This window comes from Moschus berezovskii, chromosome 16 (assembly GCF_049115385.1).
Source record: "Moschus berezovskii isolate FMDL1 chromosome 16, NW_MosBer_1.0, whole genome shotgun sequence".
Lineage (NCBI taxonomy): Eukaryota > Metazoa > Chordata > Mammalia > Artiodactyla > Moschidae > Moschus > Moschus berezovskii.
In genome coordinates this window covers 59,378,468-59,395,558 of record NC_142475.1, presented here as the reverse complement: position 1 = coordinate 59,395,558, position 17,091 = coordinate 59,378,468, and the positions used below count along the sequence as shown (strand labels likewise).

The window sequence follows — 17,091 nt, the reverse complement described above, 5'->3', positions numbered from 1 at the left end:
CGTTGTCTTTGGACACTTTCTAGAAGCCCCTTCTGTCTGTGGATAATTGATTTTTCTTTCCCCTGTTTTCACAAGATTTCTGAATTACCCTTAACCTTTGAGATACTTTTCCTCAAGAAGTGAAGTTCTTAAGAGTGCCTTGACAATATGGAATTTGTTGCTATACTGAATATATGAAAATATGTTCAAGTAAAAATATATATTCATTGGGGAGATTATTTATAGTTGTCCTTTTGAAAATATTTGTATTTTCATTTATATATGTATTTTTTCCTAATAGTAACAAGACTGAAAGATAGACCAGTGTAAATAGGTGTATATTATAACTAAGTTAAAATGTCAAAGTAGTGATTGTGCATGGAAATCCATGATTCCAGTGATTTTGTTGTTGTTTCCAGTGTTTCTAGCATATTTGTGGAGATATAGTTAATTATCATTGAGGTGTGATTCTTGTTTCTCATAATGGTTAAGATGCACTGGGGTAGAGGGAAGGCATGATTTTTTTTCCCCCATTTAAGTATTAGAAATAACTATTTGAGAAAGTCCAAGTAGCAAGGTAGTTTTTTGGGGAAAAGAAAGGTAGAGAGGAGTTTGGTTTTATAATGTGATGAATTTGTAAGTTCCTTGAAGAGGGACGACCGTTTTAAGTATGGTGATGACTGGCAACTTTAATTGCTTAAATCAAGGAAATGCATGGTTTTAAATGTTAATTGACTGAAAGTCTTGTTTATTAGGGTTGAACACAGTCACAACACATTTGAATGCATTTGAATGTGGGATTGGGAGGGATTGTTTGTCTTAACCTCTTTTAATTTTTTATTTTTTGAGGGAAGTAATAGAATTCAAGTTGTGTTCTAATTGGACACCTTTTGATTAAAACTTTGTGAACCTGTCTGACTTGCAGGGAAATTCTCAGTGGTCTGCGTGCTTTTTTTCTTTTAACATTTTTGTTAGCTATTCTCTTGAAAATGGTTTGCAGTGTTTGTAGGCTTCTCTCTGCACCCCAAGTTTTCTTCCATCTGAAGTCAAAGTACCAAGAGTTTTTGTTTTGTTTCATCTTTTTTTTTTAACTTTGTTCATTTCCATCTTAATTATAAAAGTATGTTTTGTTACTGTTGAATTTTAAAACTTCTGTAGAAAACATTATTTCCCAGAGCTTGTATCAAAGACATTTTCTGGGGTGTTTTTTTTTCAAATTGAAATTCTTGGAGTATTTAGAATGACTGAGGATATTAGTCCTTAACTGTGGAATAGTTTAACAGAGTTTTACTTTTTCTTGTGGGAGATTATGTTCTCACTGCTGAGTTTAGCAGTCAAGATAAAGAACTGATGATACTATGCAGATTATGCAGTTATTATATTCACCGATTCTCAATAGGTTAACACTTGCTTTTAGTTATTTTTCTAGTAGAGATAATGAACTTGCACTAATCCTCTACATTCTTCTACTGGGAAGCATGCGTGCAACATGATTAAACAAGATTAAGAATACATTGCTGCCCACATTACAACAAAAACAGTCATTGGCGCCCTTGTAAAACTTGGTGCCGTTGTTTTTATTTTCAGAATGCTTTCTCTCACAGAGTCTATCAGTTTTAGGTAAAGATAAGAGTCTTAGTTCTATTATTATTAGTTCTGTCGCTAACTGGAAATGTTGGCTGGTTTTCTTATATATCTCCTGTATGTCTGTATGACAATTACTGAATTACTCTAACCTCTTTAAGGAGTTAAAATCTGGAAGCTCAATGTATGAAAGGATGGGCAACAATCACACTGACTTGTGGCTGAGTTGCCTGTGCCTGGTGCTATGCAGGCATCTTAAATGTTTGGTGGTTAGTCCAGCATCTTACACCAACTTCATGTTTATTTTCTGAAAGCCTTTTTGTTTTAGGGTGGCTTTCAATTTTTTTTTTTCCCAAAATTGTACAAAACCAAACCACAACCAGAGACTCCTTAATCTACTTCCACCCCCACACCAAATGTTCATGGTTTATTCAAAGCCTGGGGTTTCCATGGAGAGTCTCAGGGATAGCCTCTTTTTTTTTGCCAGAAAAATCAGATAGTGAAGAAACCACTCTGCGTTATGGGGCTTTCCGTGACATGAAAGCAGATATGGCTCAGAGATCTCTCTCTTTTGCTTTAATCTGAATAGCTCCATTTGTTTTTCTGTCATGTTTTTTGTTTGGCCAGGTGTGGGGGGGATGTTGTAATATATATTGGCCATTATATAGCATTTTGTTTGAAAAAGTTCTGTTGATAAAATTTAGTTTACAAATCACTATTCTGTTAACTAGTAACCTAGTACTTTGGTTCCCAAATTCTGGTGCATGGTGAAATAAAGACAATGTAGAGAACGTCTCATAAAATGACATTTAGTCTTTTGTGGAATTCTTAAATAGATCTATTTTTAAATCTGTTTGTGCATGAGAGTTTTTAAAAGTCCTGTCATTATTGCCTGTAGGAATATTTACTTTAATATCCGTGTGTAAAATGTTGACAAACATTTCTCAGTTTCCCTTTTACTTTTGAAATTTTATAGTTAAGAAATATAGAAACCAACACAACATTGAAAAGCACTTTTCCTCCAATTAAAAAATAAATAAAAAAGGAAATATAAAGGTCTGGGACCCCCCAGAACATGTGAAAACAGTCTAGAACGGATCCTCCTGAAAGCACTCTGATATTATAATTTCTGTATCTGTTCTGCTGTGCTGACCTATGTTCCAGAGCTGAGGGTCAGGACCATGTTATTTGTCTTCCAAGTGCCGGAGGGATCCCACACATTCCAGCCAGAAAAAGCATCCCCGAAAGGCAGTTCCTTTCATTTGAATCACCCCCAGATGCTTCCCAGGTGACTCAGTGGTAAAGAACCTGCCTGCTACGCAGGAGATGCAGGAGTCACAGGTTCAGTCCCTGGGTCTGGAAGAACCCTTGGAGAGGGGCATGGCAATCCACTCCAGTATTCTTGCCTGAAGAATCCCATGGACAGAAAGGTACCTAGACGTCTGTGTCCATAGGGTCGCAGAGAGTTGGACATGACAAGTGACTGAGCACGCAGGCACAACATGCAGGTGTCGCTAGTGGTAAAGAACCCGCCTGCCAGTGCAGGAGACATAAGAGACGCAGGTTTGATCCCTGGGTCAGGAAGATCCCCTGGAGTAGGAAATGCCAGCCCACTCCAGTATTCTTCTCTGGAGAATTCCATGGACAGAGGAGCCTGGTGGGCTACTGTCTGTGGGGTCGCAAAGAGTCGGACATGACTGAAGTGGCTTAGCATGCACGCAGGGGATTCTGGACTTGTTCCGCCTTTCACACTGGAGACGCAGTGCTCCCGGAGATTAGGGCCCTACGGGGGCAATAATCATGGTCAAGGGCTGCTTCTGATGTATCTCTACCATCACTGAAGATTTAGAATGCAGATATCTTATTGTTTCTGTTGTAAATGCGTTGTCATTGACAAGAATACCACATTAAATTTTTGAAAATTTCATGGTGTGGTGCAGTCATTGTTAGTAAGCAGTGATTAGTGAAAGGAAGTGAGGCATTTGTTTAACAGTGTTGATAATAAGGAAATTTAATCTCATTTCTCTTTGATGTTCTTTTTAATTTTTGGTCAAAAGAAATCTTTTTATCAGAGAGATTACCAATATTTTTACTGAATTTGAAACGATTATTAGCACCTCATTAACATTTAGTTCAAGTTGAGTGGTATTTTTATATTTTTGTTGTGTGTGAATCAAATACTAGCTTTTTTGATAATTTATTGGAGTGATTTAAAAGTCAAAGAACTCATAAATGATGATATTAGAGCATAATTTAATAGACTGAAATTGTATTTAAGTGTACTGGAGTCTTTTTCTTAGATTAACCCTAGACACAGATAAGTTATTAGCATTGGGAATGGCTGAATATGAGTTGAGAAGCTTGGTTTAGTGTGTCTGTGTTAGCAACACAGTTATTGAGGTGCACTGTTGGTTTAAAAATGTATTTTGGACTATTAGATAATAATACCTAAGTGCCATTAAGTTGAATATTTTTTATGTGTTAATAAGCCTTTATATCTTACATTTGGATAAAGACCAAAAATGATTTATAGAATAATTCTGTTTTGGCTTTTCTCGTTATCTAATAACACATTCGATGGAGTTCAAAGGTATTCATTTGTTCTAGGCAAGAGAGGTTAAATATTAGTTTAAAAAAATTTATGCAAATTGTTGAAAACCAGTATAATTTAATATGAAATTTGATACTTCATTTGGATGACAGGAATAGGATTTTGTCATAATTGTCACAGGAGCAGAAATGGTACATGGACCTACTGCTAGAGTGCATTCCAACATCTCCTGGGTTGCCAAAGGCTGTGGTGCCAGAGTTGATCTTAACTGATTGCCCAGTGCATTCACCCTAACATTTTTTTATGTTTAGACCCACATTTATGCTATTTCTAGAAATGATGCAGTCTCACATTACTCCACCATAAAGGAGAAAGTGAAAAAAAGCACGCATTATTTATCAGACACTAATCATTTTACATATTTTGACTCACATAGTGCTGATAACAGCAGGAGGTAGATACTCTTATTCCTGTTTGGCAGATAAGGAAACTGAAGCACAGAGAAATTAAATGATTTCCTCAAAACTGTGCAGCTAATAGATGGTGGAACTAGGAATCTAATCTGAGTAGTCTGAAGGACCAAACATCATCCTTATTTCTTTAAAGTAAGAAATGCCACTTCTTTGTTACTAGTTCAGGCAATAATGTAGATCTTTAGGGGAAAAGAGTCTTGGGTAGAGTTTTGTGAGCAATTGTAATTTAAAACATTGTCCCATACTCTTAACCCTTTCTGACTAAACATACATATTTTTCCCCTAAACCTGCAGGAATATCGAAAACGGAAAAAAAAGTGAAATTGGAAGAAAAAAGCTCAACTGCATTTGGTATGAACAGAAAGTAATCTTTAAGCAAAAGACTGTAGATGGCTTGGCAGTGGGAGGACGTAGTCTGCCCCTTGCTTTTTACCTGTTAGTGCTCCTGTAGGTGTAAGTGATCCTCTGTTTAGTGTTACTAGTTTATTTACCTCTACCTATGTGGTTTCTTAATTCATGTAGTATGTGTATTTTTTGTCAAGGAACCCTAAGGCTTTCTCTGAGAACTTGATGTTTTTGAACATCTTTGAAATTATGACTGTTTAAAAATATGGTGCCATTTAATATTGTTGATGGTAAATTAAAATAGCCTTTTTTCCCCAGCCATTTTTTTTTTTTTTTTACTGTCTTTATAAAAGGTTACTAAGTTTTCTGCTGTCTTTTCTGTCTTCTGTGCTATCATGACTATAAATTTTGGAACAATGGATAATAGTCTTAAATATTCTACAAATTAGCTTCCTGGAGCTTGAGTTACTCAAAGTTAGTTCAGTGTGGTTGATAAGCTATGGGCTAAACCTTTCTGAGTTGGACACTAGTTGAATATATATGATGAGTTAATTTTAAATAAAGTATTCTAGGATACTGTTTTAAACACATCTGTTCATTTTCTTTAAAGTGCATATGATTGGGAAAAAGAAATAGTTTAAAATTTTAGGACAAAATTTAGTTTAATGACTTTTTACTTCTTTTTGCTTTTTATCTTCATTCTTATATACGTGGAAAATATTGAAAGACTGAAGGAATTATTTGTGGATTTGACTTAGTTTTTAAAAATATTTTTCCAAAAGATAAAAGTTCAAGTTTTTTTAATCTTCTAGTACATTTTCTTGTTAAATTTTGTGTGGAAATGCTGAGTCTCCTCGGTCAAGTTTTTCTTAAATTGTGGAGTATATTTCTTGCCACATCAGGAAACTGAGTTACATTACTCATTTAAGAATTTTAACTACTGTCTGTGTTAACTTTAAGGTGTCAGGAGTTGGGATTTCTCAACACTGCTAATGAAGATCCCCTCTTATAGCCCAATAAGCTAATCAGGAGTTCCAGACTCATGACAGGAACAGTTTAATTGAATCCATCCACTCTGGGCAGGTGACTGGAATAGCTGATTAAACCATAAATGCTGCTTTTAGGTTAACCACAAAGGAACGACTTGGGATCAGTCGTAATTACTAACTGACTCACTTTTTGTCAGTAGGTAAGAGAAAAGAAAAGGATAAAGAAAGAAAAGAGAAGAGGGACAAAGATCACTACAAACCAAAGCAGAAGAAGAAGAAGAAAAAGAAAAAGAAATCTAAGCAGCATGGTAAGTACAATCCTTCCTCAGTAGCTGGGGTATTGGTTCCCAGCAGTTACCAGAATCCACAGATGCTCAAGTTTCTTGTATCAAATGTCATGGTGTAGTCAGCCTTTCATATTTGTAGGCTCTGCATACATCTGTGGAAATAAAAACTGATCTGCAGTTGGCTAAATCCACAGTTGCAAAACCTGTGGATACAGAAGGCTGACTGTATGCTAAAATGGTGATTCCCATTTTTTAATATTCTAAGGTTCTTTTAGCTTTCCTCTTTTACCAAGTGGAGGTAGGACAGTATTCCCATGTTCTTGAGAGCCGAGCAGTTCGTCTAGTAGCCTTCCTTTGTCTTGCTTGTTTAACTACATTCAGTAAGTTAAGTGGTCTGTAAATTAGTCCTTGCAATGACTAGAGTCTTTCATTGCCAGCGTTATGGTGGACTAAATACCCTGACCAAGTACCCCTCTGTATACTGTGAAGGAATTTCTCTCAATCTTGAATTTAAAGTCCTTTGAATTAGCTTTCCAGAAGTGAGGGAAAATATTTTTAGAAAAGCTTGGAGAAAAAACAAATGATTTTTCTAACAGTTGCTTGTCACTAAACAGTCATTAAAGCAAAAATCATTCGTAGAGATAGGAGGTTACCATAATAAATAGTCATTAAAGCAAAAATCATTCTTAGAGATAGGAGGTTCCCCCATAGTGATAAAGGTTGAGTTCACTTTACATCTTTCTAAGTTTTATCACTGAATAACATCATCATATCTTTCTTAGTAATTAATAAATTAACAAAACCCAGGTGTTTGTAAGGATAAGAAAGATGGCAGCTGCATAGTTGATCCAACAGACCTGTCCAGGACACTGAACTCAGCAGCTGCAGAGTAGACAGCTTTTTCAAATAGACTCAGACATTTATTAAAATGGACCATGGGATGTAGCTTTAATCAAACTTCAACACATTTTAAGGGCTTTCCTGGTAGCTCAGATGGTGAAGAGTCTGCCTGTAATGCAGGAGACCCAGAATCGATCCCTGGGTTGGGAAGATCCGCTAGAGAAGGGAATGGCTATCAACTCCAGTATTATTGTCTGGAGAGTTATCTTAAAATCACTATTGAAAAGACAAAAAGCCCCATATGTTTAGAAATCAAGCAAAATATTTTTAAATAATTCATGAATGAAAGAACAATGCCAAAGGGAAAATAAGATGTTACTAACCTGGCAGGTGATGAAAATATTATCCATGTATCAACACTTGAAAATGTAGCCAAGGTTGCACTTGCGAGAAGAATATTGCCGTACATGCTTATAAAAGAAAAGAAGGCTCAAAGTCAGCTAAGCCTCCAGCCTAAGAGGTTAGAAAAGATTAAGCCCAGAAAAAGTAGAAGTGAACATGAATAATAAACATATGAACAGAAATTAATGAACTAATAAAAAAAGGTAGGACCAAATTCTTGGTCCAGAATTCCATTTCTTGACTGATTCCTCACTTTCTCCATTTTCTTTAAGAAAATTAAAAATTTTAAGAAATTAAAAATGCCAAAATTAAATGATGACACCTAATTTTAGACTTCTGGCCCCCAGAACTGAGAGAATAAACTTATGTTGTTTCTGTCCACCAGTTTTGTGGTAATTTGTTGGGAGCAGCTCTGGGAAACTCCTACAACTCCAAATTCAGTTTGTTATTATTGTTGTTTAGGCGCTCAGTTGTATCCAACTCTTTTGGGACCCCATGGACTGTAGCCCACCAAGCTCATCTGTCCATAGGATTTCCCAGGCAAGAATATTGGAGTAGGTTGCCATTTCCTCCTTCAGGGGGTCTTCCCGATCCAGGGATTGAACCCGGGTCTTCTGCATTGTTAAGTGGGTTCTTTACCACTGAGCCACGTGGGAAGCCCCCAAATTTACTTTAATTGGTTTAAATAGCTTTGCTCTCAAAAATCAGAAGAGAGCAGTATGGGAAAGGACAGTCACAGGCTATTCTTATTTGTGGACAAAGAGGCAAAACACATGGAATTAAATCTAGCAGGATATTTAAAAATATGACCATATAGGATTGGAATGAAAAGTTGGTTTGACATTAGAAAATGAATTAATGAAATTCACCACAGTAACATAGTTTCAATAAATGTAGAGAAACCACTTGATGCATCTGTGTGTACTTACATTAAAAAAAACTTTGAATAGCAGATTGTAAAACTTTGCTTAGAAACATAGAGCCTAAATAATTGGGAAATGATTCATATTCATGGGGTAGTAGATTACAGTTGAAAAGGTGCCACTTGAAATATACCTATAGATTTATTGCTGATTCTGAACTTAACATGGAAGAGTAAAGAGCCAAGAATGATATAGTCACTCTTGAAGAAGAATAAGGAGAGTTACTATTCAGTTATCAAAGCAGGGAGGTATTTTGAAGGAATAGAATATATTAAGAAGAGAATAATCCAAAGCAGATCATACATATTTCAAAACTTAGTTTATTCAAAGCTGACATCTTAGTTTGGTAGGTAAGTAATTGATATTAGAATAATTTATAATCCATATAGTGATAATAAAACTGGACTCCAACCTTACACCATGTACAACAATCAGACTGATATTGATGAGACTTCCTATGTGAAAGACAAAACTATAAAACTTTGAAAGTATAGGAAGTCATCTTTGTGCTCTTTGGGCAGAGATTTCTAAATGAAAAATGCTAACCCAAAAGAAAAGGTTGAAAGTGTGACTAGACTGAAATGAATTTTGGTTCATCAAAGCCTTACAAAGAGAGTGAAAAAACAACACAAACCATAAGAAAATAATCACAACATAAATATCTGACAGAGTATTAGTATACAGAATGTATTTCAAGTCCTTACAGATCAAAAAGAGAAAGGAAACCAAGTATGAAAATGGACGAAAAAGTTTAATAGGTATTTCACAGAAGTGGAAACCTGAAAATGATTATATAAGACAATGTACACTCTTAGGCGAAGCTGCCTAATGTAACTTTTAGAACCTAGTGAAATCTATTTCCTCTCTGCCATATTGGCAGAAATTACGAGGTGAATAGTATCAGATGTGCTGAGGAGGTAGAGACAGTGGGACAGCTACCATGGGAAAGCCGTGATGTTTTTCTGATGAGAGTAGAGTTGACCTCAGATTCCGAACTAAACTCACACGGTCTACCAGGAGACATGTACAAGAATGTTCACGGCAGCACTGGCATTGGCCTGTGTCCACCTGTCCTTCAGTGGAATCTGTGTCACTGTGTAAATAAATGGATTATACCCATTGGAATCTCATGAACAAAATGGATAAGCTAAAAATCAAGTCACAGAGGAAAACATGTATAGTTTTACAATTTCATTTCTGTAAACATCTAAAAGTTGTAAAACTGAGCTGTATATTTTTTAGAGATTCCAATGTATGTAGCAAAAGCATAAAGAAAAGCAAGAGAATGATGAATAGAAATTCAGAATTAGTGTTGTCTCTGAGGTAGAGAAAGGACTTTTTAGTTCACATTGGAAGGTGGCACAAAGGAACCTTCCAAAAGTGACAGTGATACTCTCCTGATCAGAGTGCATAGTGGGTATCTTTAAGTATTTTGTAGTATTTACCTGCTTTATGTCATACCCATTTCTCCTGCCCCCCCGCCCATGCATCAAACACTTAAACGAAAAACAGTTTCAGAAACTATGATGCCGATGAGGTACTTTCAGAATTTGTAATCATTTTTGGTAAATTCTTCAGATTTTAACTCTCTCTATAGGTCAGATATAGCATCTGATCTTCCTGCAGAATATAAAGTTTATTGTCTGACTTTAAAGTAAATTTGAAGATATGGTATCAAAATGGCATTGAAAAACTTGAACCCACTTCCCAGACATTCAGCTTTTCTCTCTGACCCTACCCCTTCATAGACAGCTCTGTGGAAGCCATACTGGAGAGAACCAAAAGTTAGGGAAACAGAAACCAGGAACCACAGATTCCTGGTTAGTGGCTTCTCTCCTGTGATGATATATCAGAATGCAGACATGACAAGTGTCACACTGCAGGCCAGATGCCAGATGAACTAGCTGAGGGTATTTGGCTGCCTTGGGTATTCCAGTGGAGACACCGAAGTGTCAGGGCAGGAAGGGCCATGCTTTTTTTAAGTCACCTTAACGTCGCATCAGCAAACGACTGTTCCAATATGCTGTAGCAGATGCAGAATCTCCTGTACTGAAGCACCTGTGACAGTGGGGAACAGACAACAAGGAGCGGCTGATGAAGAACAAAGTAAGAAGCAGGCCATCCTTGGTAGCAGAGTGAGGGATAGTGACCGCAAGTGCGATTGCTGGAAGCGGCAACTTAAAGAAAGAATGATTAGGATGAGTAAGTGAAAGTCGCTCAGTCCTGTTCGACTTTTCTACTCCATGGACTGCAGCCTTCCAGGCTCCCCTGTCCATGTAATTCTCCAGGCAAGAATACTGGAATGGGTTGCCATTTCATTCTCCAGGGATGACTAAGTCTTGGACAAGTTCAGAGAAACTTTGCACCTCAGACTTGTAGCCCACCATGACCTATGGTGACACTATTTATAAAGAGCCATGGAGTTTCCCTGATGGCTCAGCTGGTATAGAATTCGCATGCTATGCAGGAGACACAGGAAACGGGTTTGATCCCAGGGTTGGGAAGATCCCCTGGAGGAGGAAATGGCAACCCACTCCAGTATTCTTGCCTGGCGAATCCCCATGGACAAAGGAGCCTAGTGACCTACAGCCCATAAAGACTCAGACATGACTGAGCAACTAAGCACATATTGAAGAAATAAACCTTTTAAAAAAATGCATGTTTTTAAATTTAAAAGAACCTTATATCTTTGCATTGTAAAATCAGATCTATAAATGAAAATCTTAACTTTGAAAACAGAGTCTTGGTAAAGACTAGCGATGCATAGAAGCATTGCTGTTTGTACACAGCAGGTGTTAGGTCGGGTAATCACTGGCATCTTTGTAATTATTACATTTGAGGAAAATTTATTCTGGGCTGTTTAATTCATCTTGGAAATGACACTTTCCCCCAGGTGATTAAATTAGAAGAGTGTTCTTTAAACTTAAATAGGGGGTTTAAGGACATCTTAAATTTTAAAGAATTCACATTATTACTGCATGCGTTCCTAATAGAATATGTATTTTATTCTGCAATTGCTACCATCAAGGAGTTTAAAAAATTCTTTTCCTTTTACCATTCAGTGCAATTTTGCATATCCTGTGATGCTTATCATGTACCAAATACTAAGCATTTTACATATACTAGTTCATTTAATCCCCACATTAACCTTTCATGGTGGGGCCTGTTATCCCCATTTTATAAACAGTTAACTAAAACAGAAAGATAAAGAGAGTTGTCCAAGCTCACATGGCTAGTAAGTGGAGAAAAGTAGATTGAAACCCAGGCAGTCTAGCTTCTGAGTCTTAATTTTCATGCTGTGTTGTTAATTTTGACCTCCTTACCTTAAATACTGTTTTCTAGGCTATGCATTCTTCCTTTCTTATGTCTGTTAACATACTAAGTCCTTAGTAGTTATCTGTTAGTTTAAATGAAGCTATGGAAAATAGTAGTTAAACGATCCTTTATAATTATTCCATACAACTGTGGGTTGACAGATGTTTTGATTACCAGAATTAGTCTACATAATATAAAGTTAACATTGTGTTCAGTCCGTGTGTGTGAGAAATTGCTGTGTTGGGATTTTATTTAAGAGTGACATCTCTGCCAGTGTTTAACTTCATTATTTTGAGAAAATTGCTTCATCTCCTTGTCTTTTATGTATCTGTAAATATGGGGAAACTGAAGACATACAGAGGTTTAAGAGAACTAGAAAGAAATGCAAAGAGAATCCAAAGTATTATATAGTAAAAACAAAGATTCCCTTCTAGGTGTGTGTAAGCAAGGATGTATGTTGGGAGTGGTAAGGAGTATGCATAAATATCGACCGTGATGTGTTGTGTGTTTGGTAAAAGTGATACAAAATAAATTCTACTTGGTGGTGCTTCATGTAGAAGATGACATCTGCTCTAACCCTGAAACACAGCAGTAGACTTCTATTCGTAATAGCCATAGGGCATGAGGGTGGGGAATACAAGTTAGGTGTAGAATGCTGGGGCTTCCCAGGTGGCACTAGTGGTAAAGAACCCACCTGCTGGACACATAAGGAGACGTAAGAAACATGTTTCCAATCTCTGGGTTGGAAAGATACCCCTGGAGGAGGGCATGGCAGCCTGCTCTGGTATTCTTGCTTGGAGAATCCCATGGACAGAGGAGCCCAGTAGGCTACAGTGCACACGGTTACAGAGAGTCAGACAGAACTGAAGCAACTTAACATGCATGCATGTAGAATGCTAGGAACTTTTGTTCAATGCTGATACACTGCGCAGAGATTAAATGTCTGCCATGTTTTATTTTTAACACCAAATTGAGATTTCTACCATTACTTTTATGCTGAACCAACATTTCCACTTTCGCTGAGAGGGCGTTGTAACATGTAGTCAGTAAAAGGGCAGCTTTTGAGATCTGAGTGTGCACATTCTCATCCCGATTGCGACACTTAGAGCTTAAGTTATTTAAATTCTATACACTTCAGTTTTCTTGTGTGTAAAATGGTGATGATAGTTTCTGCTACGTAGATTCGTTGTTAGGATGAGATAAGGTAATTGTTATGAAATACTTTACTCAGTACCTGGCTAGCATTTAGTAGATCCCCTTCACATTTCCATACCTGTGCTCAAGTAATGCAATGCTGGCAGCTTTGCAGTTCCAGGGAGGCTCTGAGAGATGACTCTGAGGTCTGGCAGCGTGAGCATCGTCTGGGAGCATCCCACTGCTGAATGATGTGGGCGTGAGGCCTGGGAGAAGCAGTTTTAACAAGCTTCCCAGTGTGTATCAGATGCCAAAATCCACTAATAATGCTTTTTTGGTTAAGAGTAAGGCTTCTGTAGTCAGTCTGTCTGGGTTTGAATGTTGGCTTTGCCATTGATAGCTGTGTCTCTTGGGCAACCTTTTCTGCCTGTTTTTTCATTTGTATAACAGCACTAACAGTAGTAGTTCTTTGTTGGAGAGCTGTGAGAATTAAGAGTAGTTGGTACCCATAATACACTTAGGGACATATTTGGCACCTAGAGAGCCCTTGATGAACATGGCCCGTGCCATGGTGCTTGGGATGACCACTGTTGCTGCCACACACTACTACCTAACAGTGAGTCAGAAACAACACACATTGATGATCTTAAGGTTCTGGAGGTCATAAGTCCAAAATGGGTCTCACCGGGCTAAAATCAAGGTGTCAAGACTGCACTCCTCTCTGGAGGCTCCAGGGAGAATCCGTTTTCTTGCCTTTCCCTGATTCCGGAGGCCACTGCATGTCCTGACTCATGTCCCGCCCCATCATCAAAGCCAGCGGTGGCGGCGCAGGTCTTGTCTTAGTTTACATCCCTTTGACACTGACTCTTTTGCCTCCCTCTTACTTTTAGCGACCCTTGTGATTACGCTGGGCCAACCCAGATAGTTCAGGATAATCTCTTATTTTAAAGTCAGCTGATGACCAGCTTGATTCCATCAGCAGCCTTAATTCCCCTTAATTCCCCACGTGATCCAGCATATCCACGGGTTCGAGGGATTGGGCCATGGACATTTTAGGGAACCATTATTCTTTCTCCCATAACCACCAACTTCAAATGGCTGAGACTCAGTGTGCACCAGCATCGGACTGTTCTCATAAACATTGCTTTCTACTCTCTATGATTCGTCAGCCTTTTCTACCTCTCATTTATTCCCTCATCTGCATTAGTTTACATCCTTTGCCTCACACTCAGTTGAGGAAGTGGAAGCCATCAGATGAACACTGGCTCATCTCTTCTTCACCACATCTATATACTTACCTGAATATGTCAATCCTCTCCTTTGCCTCTGCCAAAATGGAAGAACTGCCTGTCTTTTTATTCTTGAATCCTGGCGTGTCTTCCGCGCCCCCCACCCCACCACCCCCATCACCACCCCCACCACATGTTTAGATTTGTATGAACAATGTGTAGGATCTTCCTTCTTTCGGAAGCCCTCTGCTGAACTCACATTTCGTCTCTGATTTCTCCACCTCCTATTTATGCTTCCGCTCCATCTCAGAACCCCAGTTTCAGTACAAGTTGTTCAAGCAGAAACCTGGAAATTGCCCATGATGGCGGCTCGCAGCCCTCCGTCTCCAGTCTGCAGATCACTGCGTCTGCTTTCAAATGTCACCTCAGCCACCATCCTCCCAGCCCAGCCTGCCAGCGTTTCTTGTCTGGTCTGTACCACGGCCTCTGAACTGTGTCCCCACTTCTGTTCGTGCTCCCCGGACCCCCCGCTCCATTCCACAGCTATAAAACAGGTGTCACATCCTTCTCCTCCTTACAAACTTTGACTTTTGTTCCTTTGAAAACAAAAAATCTTACCTTCAATGTGATCTGGTTTCTATCACTCTGGCCTCTTTTCTTACCTCCTTCCCTCCCTCACTGTGTTCTAGCCATGGGCTTGTCCCGTTGTTCAGATGTGCCCAGTGTTCTGCTTGGTGGCTGCCCCATGTGCCTAGACTCACACCCTCTCCTGTCTTTGCCCCCTGACCGCACCCAACTCAGCCAATCCTTCTGCACGACTCAGTCTAAGCTGAGGAAGACAGAACTTTGACTAATTTCTTTCTGGACCGTCTAATGTAGTTCAGAGGTTTTCTGCTGAAGAATTTATTGATTGAATTATCACTGTGATAATTGACATGCTAGACATCATGAGAATCTCTTTACCAAATAAAAGAAAAGCAAACAGTTAATTTCCATCTTCCATATCTTAACTTCAGACATAGCTGTGATTATGATGAACAGAAAATGTAGCTATAATCCTTGTTCACTTCCGGACTACTTAATAAGAGTTTTGGATACCAGTTAGAACCTGGTGCTCCCTGCTGTGTAGACACTGCCTGGGGTGTATCTCCCAATGTTCTTACCAAAACCAGTTCATCAGATGCGTGATAATGTAGCTGCTCGTGGATGAGAAGAGAAAGTGGTGGCATGCTTGTTTATGTGTCATAAAACATGACCTTCTCATTATTTTTGTAGTGACTCTTCTTGATTACTTGATACTTTATTAATATTTCTCTATGTATCTTATGTTGCAGACTATTCAGACTATGAAGACAGTTCCCTAGAATTTTTGGAAAGGTGCTCTTCTCCACTAACTCGATCTTCTGGGAGTTCTCTGGCTCTGCGAAGCATGTTTACGGAGAAAAATACAACATATCAGTATCCAAGGGCAATCTTGTCAGTTGATCTTAGTGGTGAAAGTATGTGTAACCATGTAATGCTTAAAACAAAGTCTTAAGATTCTTAAATGTGGAACTGAGAACAACGCATACTTGATCAAGTCTTGTCTGAGCAGGGCACACAGTTTAAAAAGTTACTCCATGAACCAGTATGAAAATCTTGACGTTAGAAATTTAGCTACTTTTAAAATTTATATGAAGTAAAATGAGCATTTCTACTTAATTGTAGGACAAGCGGTAAGGAAACAATTAGTGTCCACTGTGTACTGGTCTTCTGTGGGTGTTTTTACATGTATTTTCATATTCTTCACTATCAGCTTATAAAATAGATATTGTTACCCACACTGCATAAACAAGCAGAGGATTATAGGTTAAGTAACTTATACGGCTAATTCGAAGAAGGCAATGGCAAGCCACTCCAGTACTCTTGCCTAGAAAATCCCATGGATGGAGGAGACTGGTAGGCTGCAGTCTGTGGGGTCACTAAGGGTCAGACACGACTGAGCGACTTTACTTTCACTTTTCATGTTCACACACTGGAGAAGGAAATAGCAGCCCACTCCGGTGTTCTTGCCTGGAGAATCCCAGGGATGGGGGAGCCTAGTGGGCTTCCTTCTATGGGGTCACACAGAGTCGGACACGACTGAAGTGACTTAGCAGCAGCAGGGCTAATTAGCATTAGAATAAAATTCAAACCTAAGTCTATCTTAACTCCTAAGAAAATGCTTTTTCTGCCAGATTTTTATCCTAGTCTTAAAAAGACACTTTGAGTTCTGGATCACAGATATTTCTGTAACCAAAAGTCTGGAAATGTGGTCAGGGCAGTGATCTGAACACATTCAGGTGTTAGGCATGTTGACAGAAAGCCAGTTAGGCAATGACACGAGCCCTGGAGTTGGAATGGCTCAGGTTTTCCTGCAAGTCCAGTCCTGATGGTGGAGGGGGTGAGGACTCTCTCCTGCCAGTGTTCTGAGCAATGGGAAGAGAGACTCTTAACTATAGACATTGATGGCAGTGGCTTGAGACCAGAGCTCTAGCACAGTCAGGGAATGGAAGGTAAAGGATGGGACTCCATCCTGTGTGAAATCCCAGGACTCTAGGGGGTGCCCTGTCTTCTTGAGTGCCCTGCGTGGAGGATGCCAGGTCATGTTTTCTCTTTGGCACTGTTACTGCCTGCTCTCCTCCAGGCCTAACTCCCTTCTAGCTCACTATAGAGAAAAGTATATTCTTCCCTTGACCCTAAAATAAGCACATACTTGTAAGAGTTTTAAAATCTCAAATCTAAGAAAAACAGGGCAGGGAGGACTAGGGAAAAGGTCCAACCCTTTTTCCCTTTTGGACCAGTGGTTCTTAACCTCAGGTGTACATTATATTCATTGGTATGAGGCTAAAATACCGGGTATTTTAGGTGCTGGGGGTTTTGGGAGGGCAGATCCTGGCAGATAGCCCTGGTAGCTGGTGTTGAAAATCAGGTAACCCCCATCCTGTGAGCCATCAAGTCTGACGGTTGCCTGTTTATGCAGAGTGATGGAGAGTGGGGTATGGGCGAGTGGTGTGGCCGG

The 17,091-nt window shown here is 38.8% G+C and overlaps 1 protein-coding gene across 10 annotated transcripts in view; it reads left to right on the top strand.

Moving 5' to 3' along the window:
- Positions 1–17,091, top strand: part of PHF20L1 (PHD finger protein 20 like 1) — a 77,373-nt gene that overhangs the window by 43,991 nt on the left and 16,291 nt on the right. For 9 of the 10 annotated variants that reach the window (XM_055431607.2, XM_055431613.2, XM_088844850.1 and 6 more), the window contains 3 exons: positions 4,882–4,938; positions 6,122–6,229; positions 15,386–15,550. In XM_055431607.2, the coding sequence (XP_055287582.2) occupies positions 4,882–4,938; positions 6,122–6,229; positions 15,386–15,550 (330 nt within the window). The remainder of the gene's footprint in view (positions 1–4,881; positions 4,939–6,121; positions 6,230–15,385; positions 15,551–17,091) is intronic. The other variant, XM_055431614.2, reaches the window with a different exon arrangement.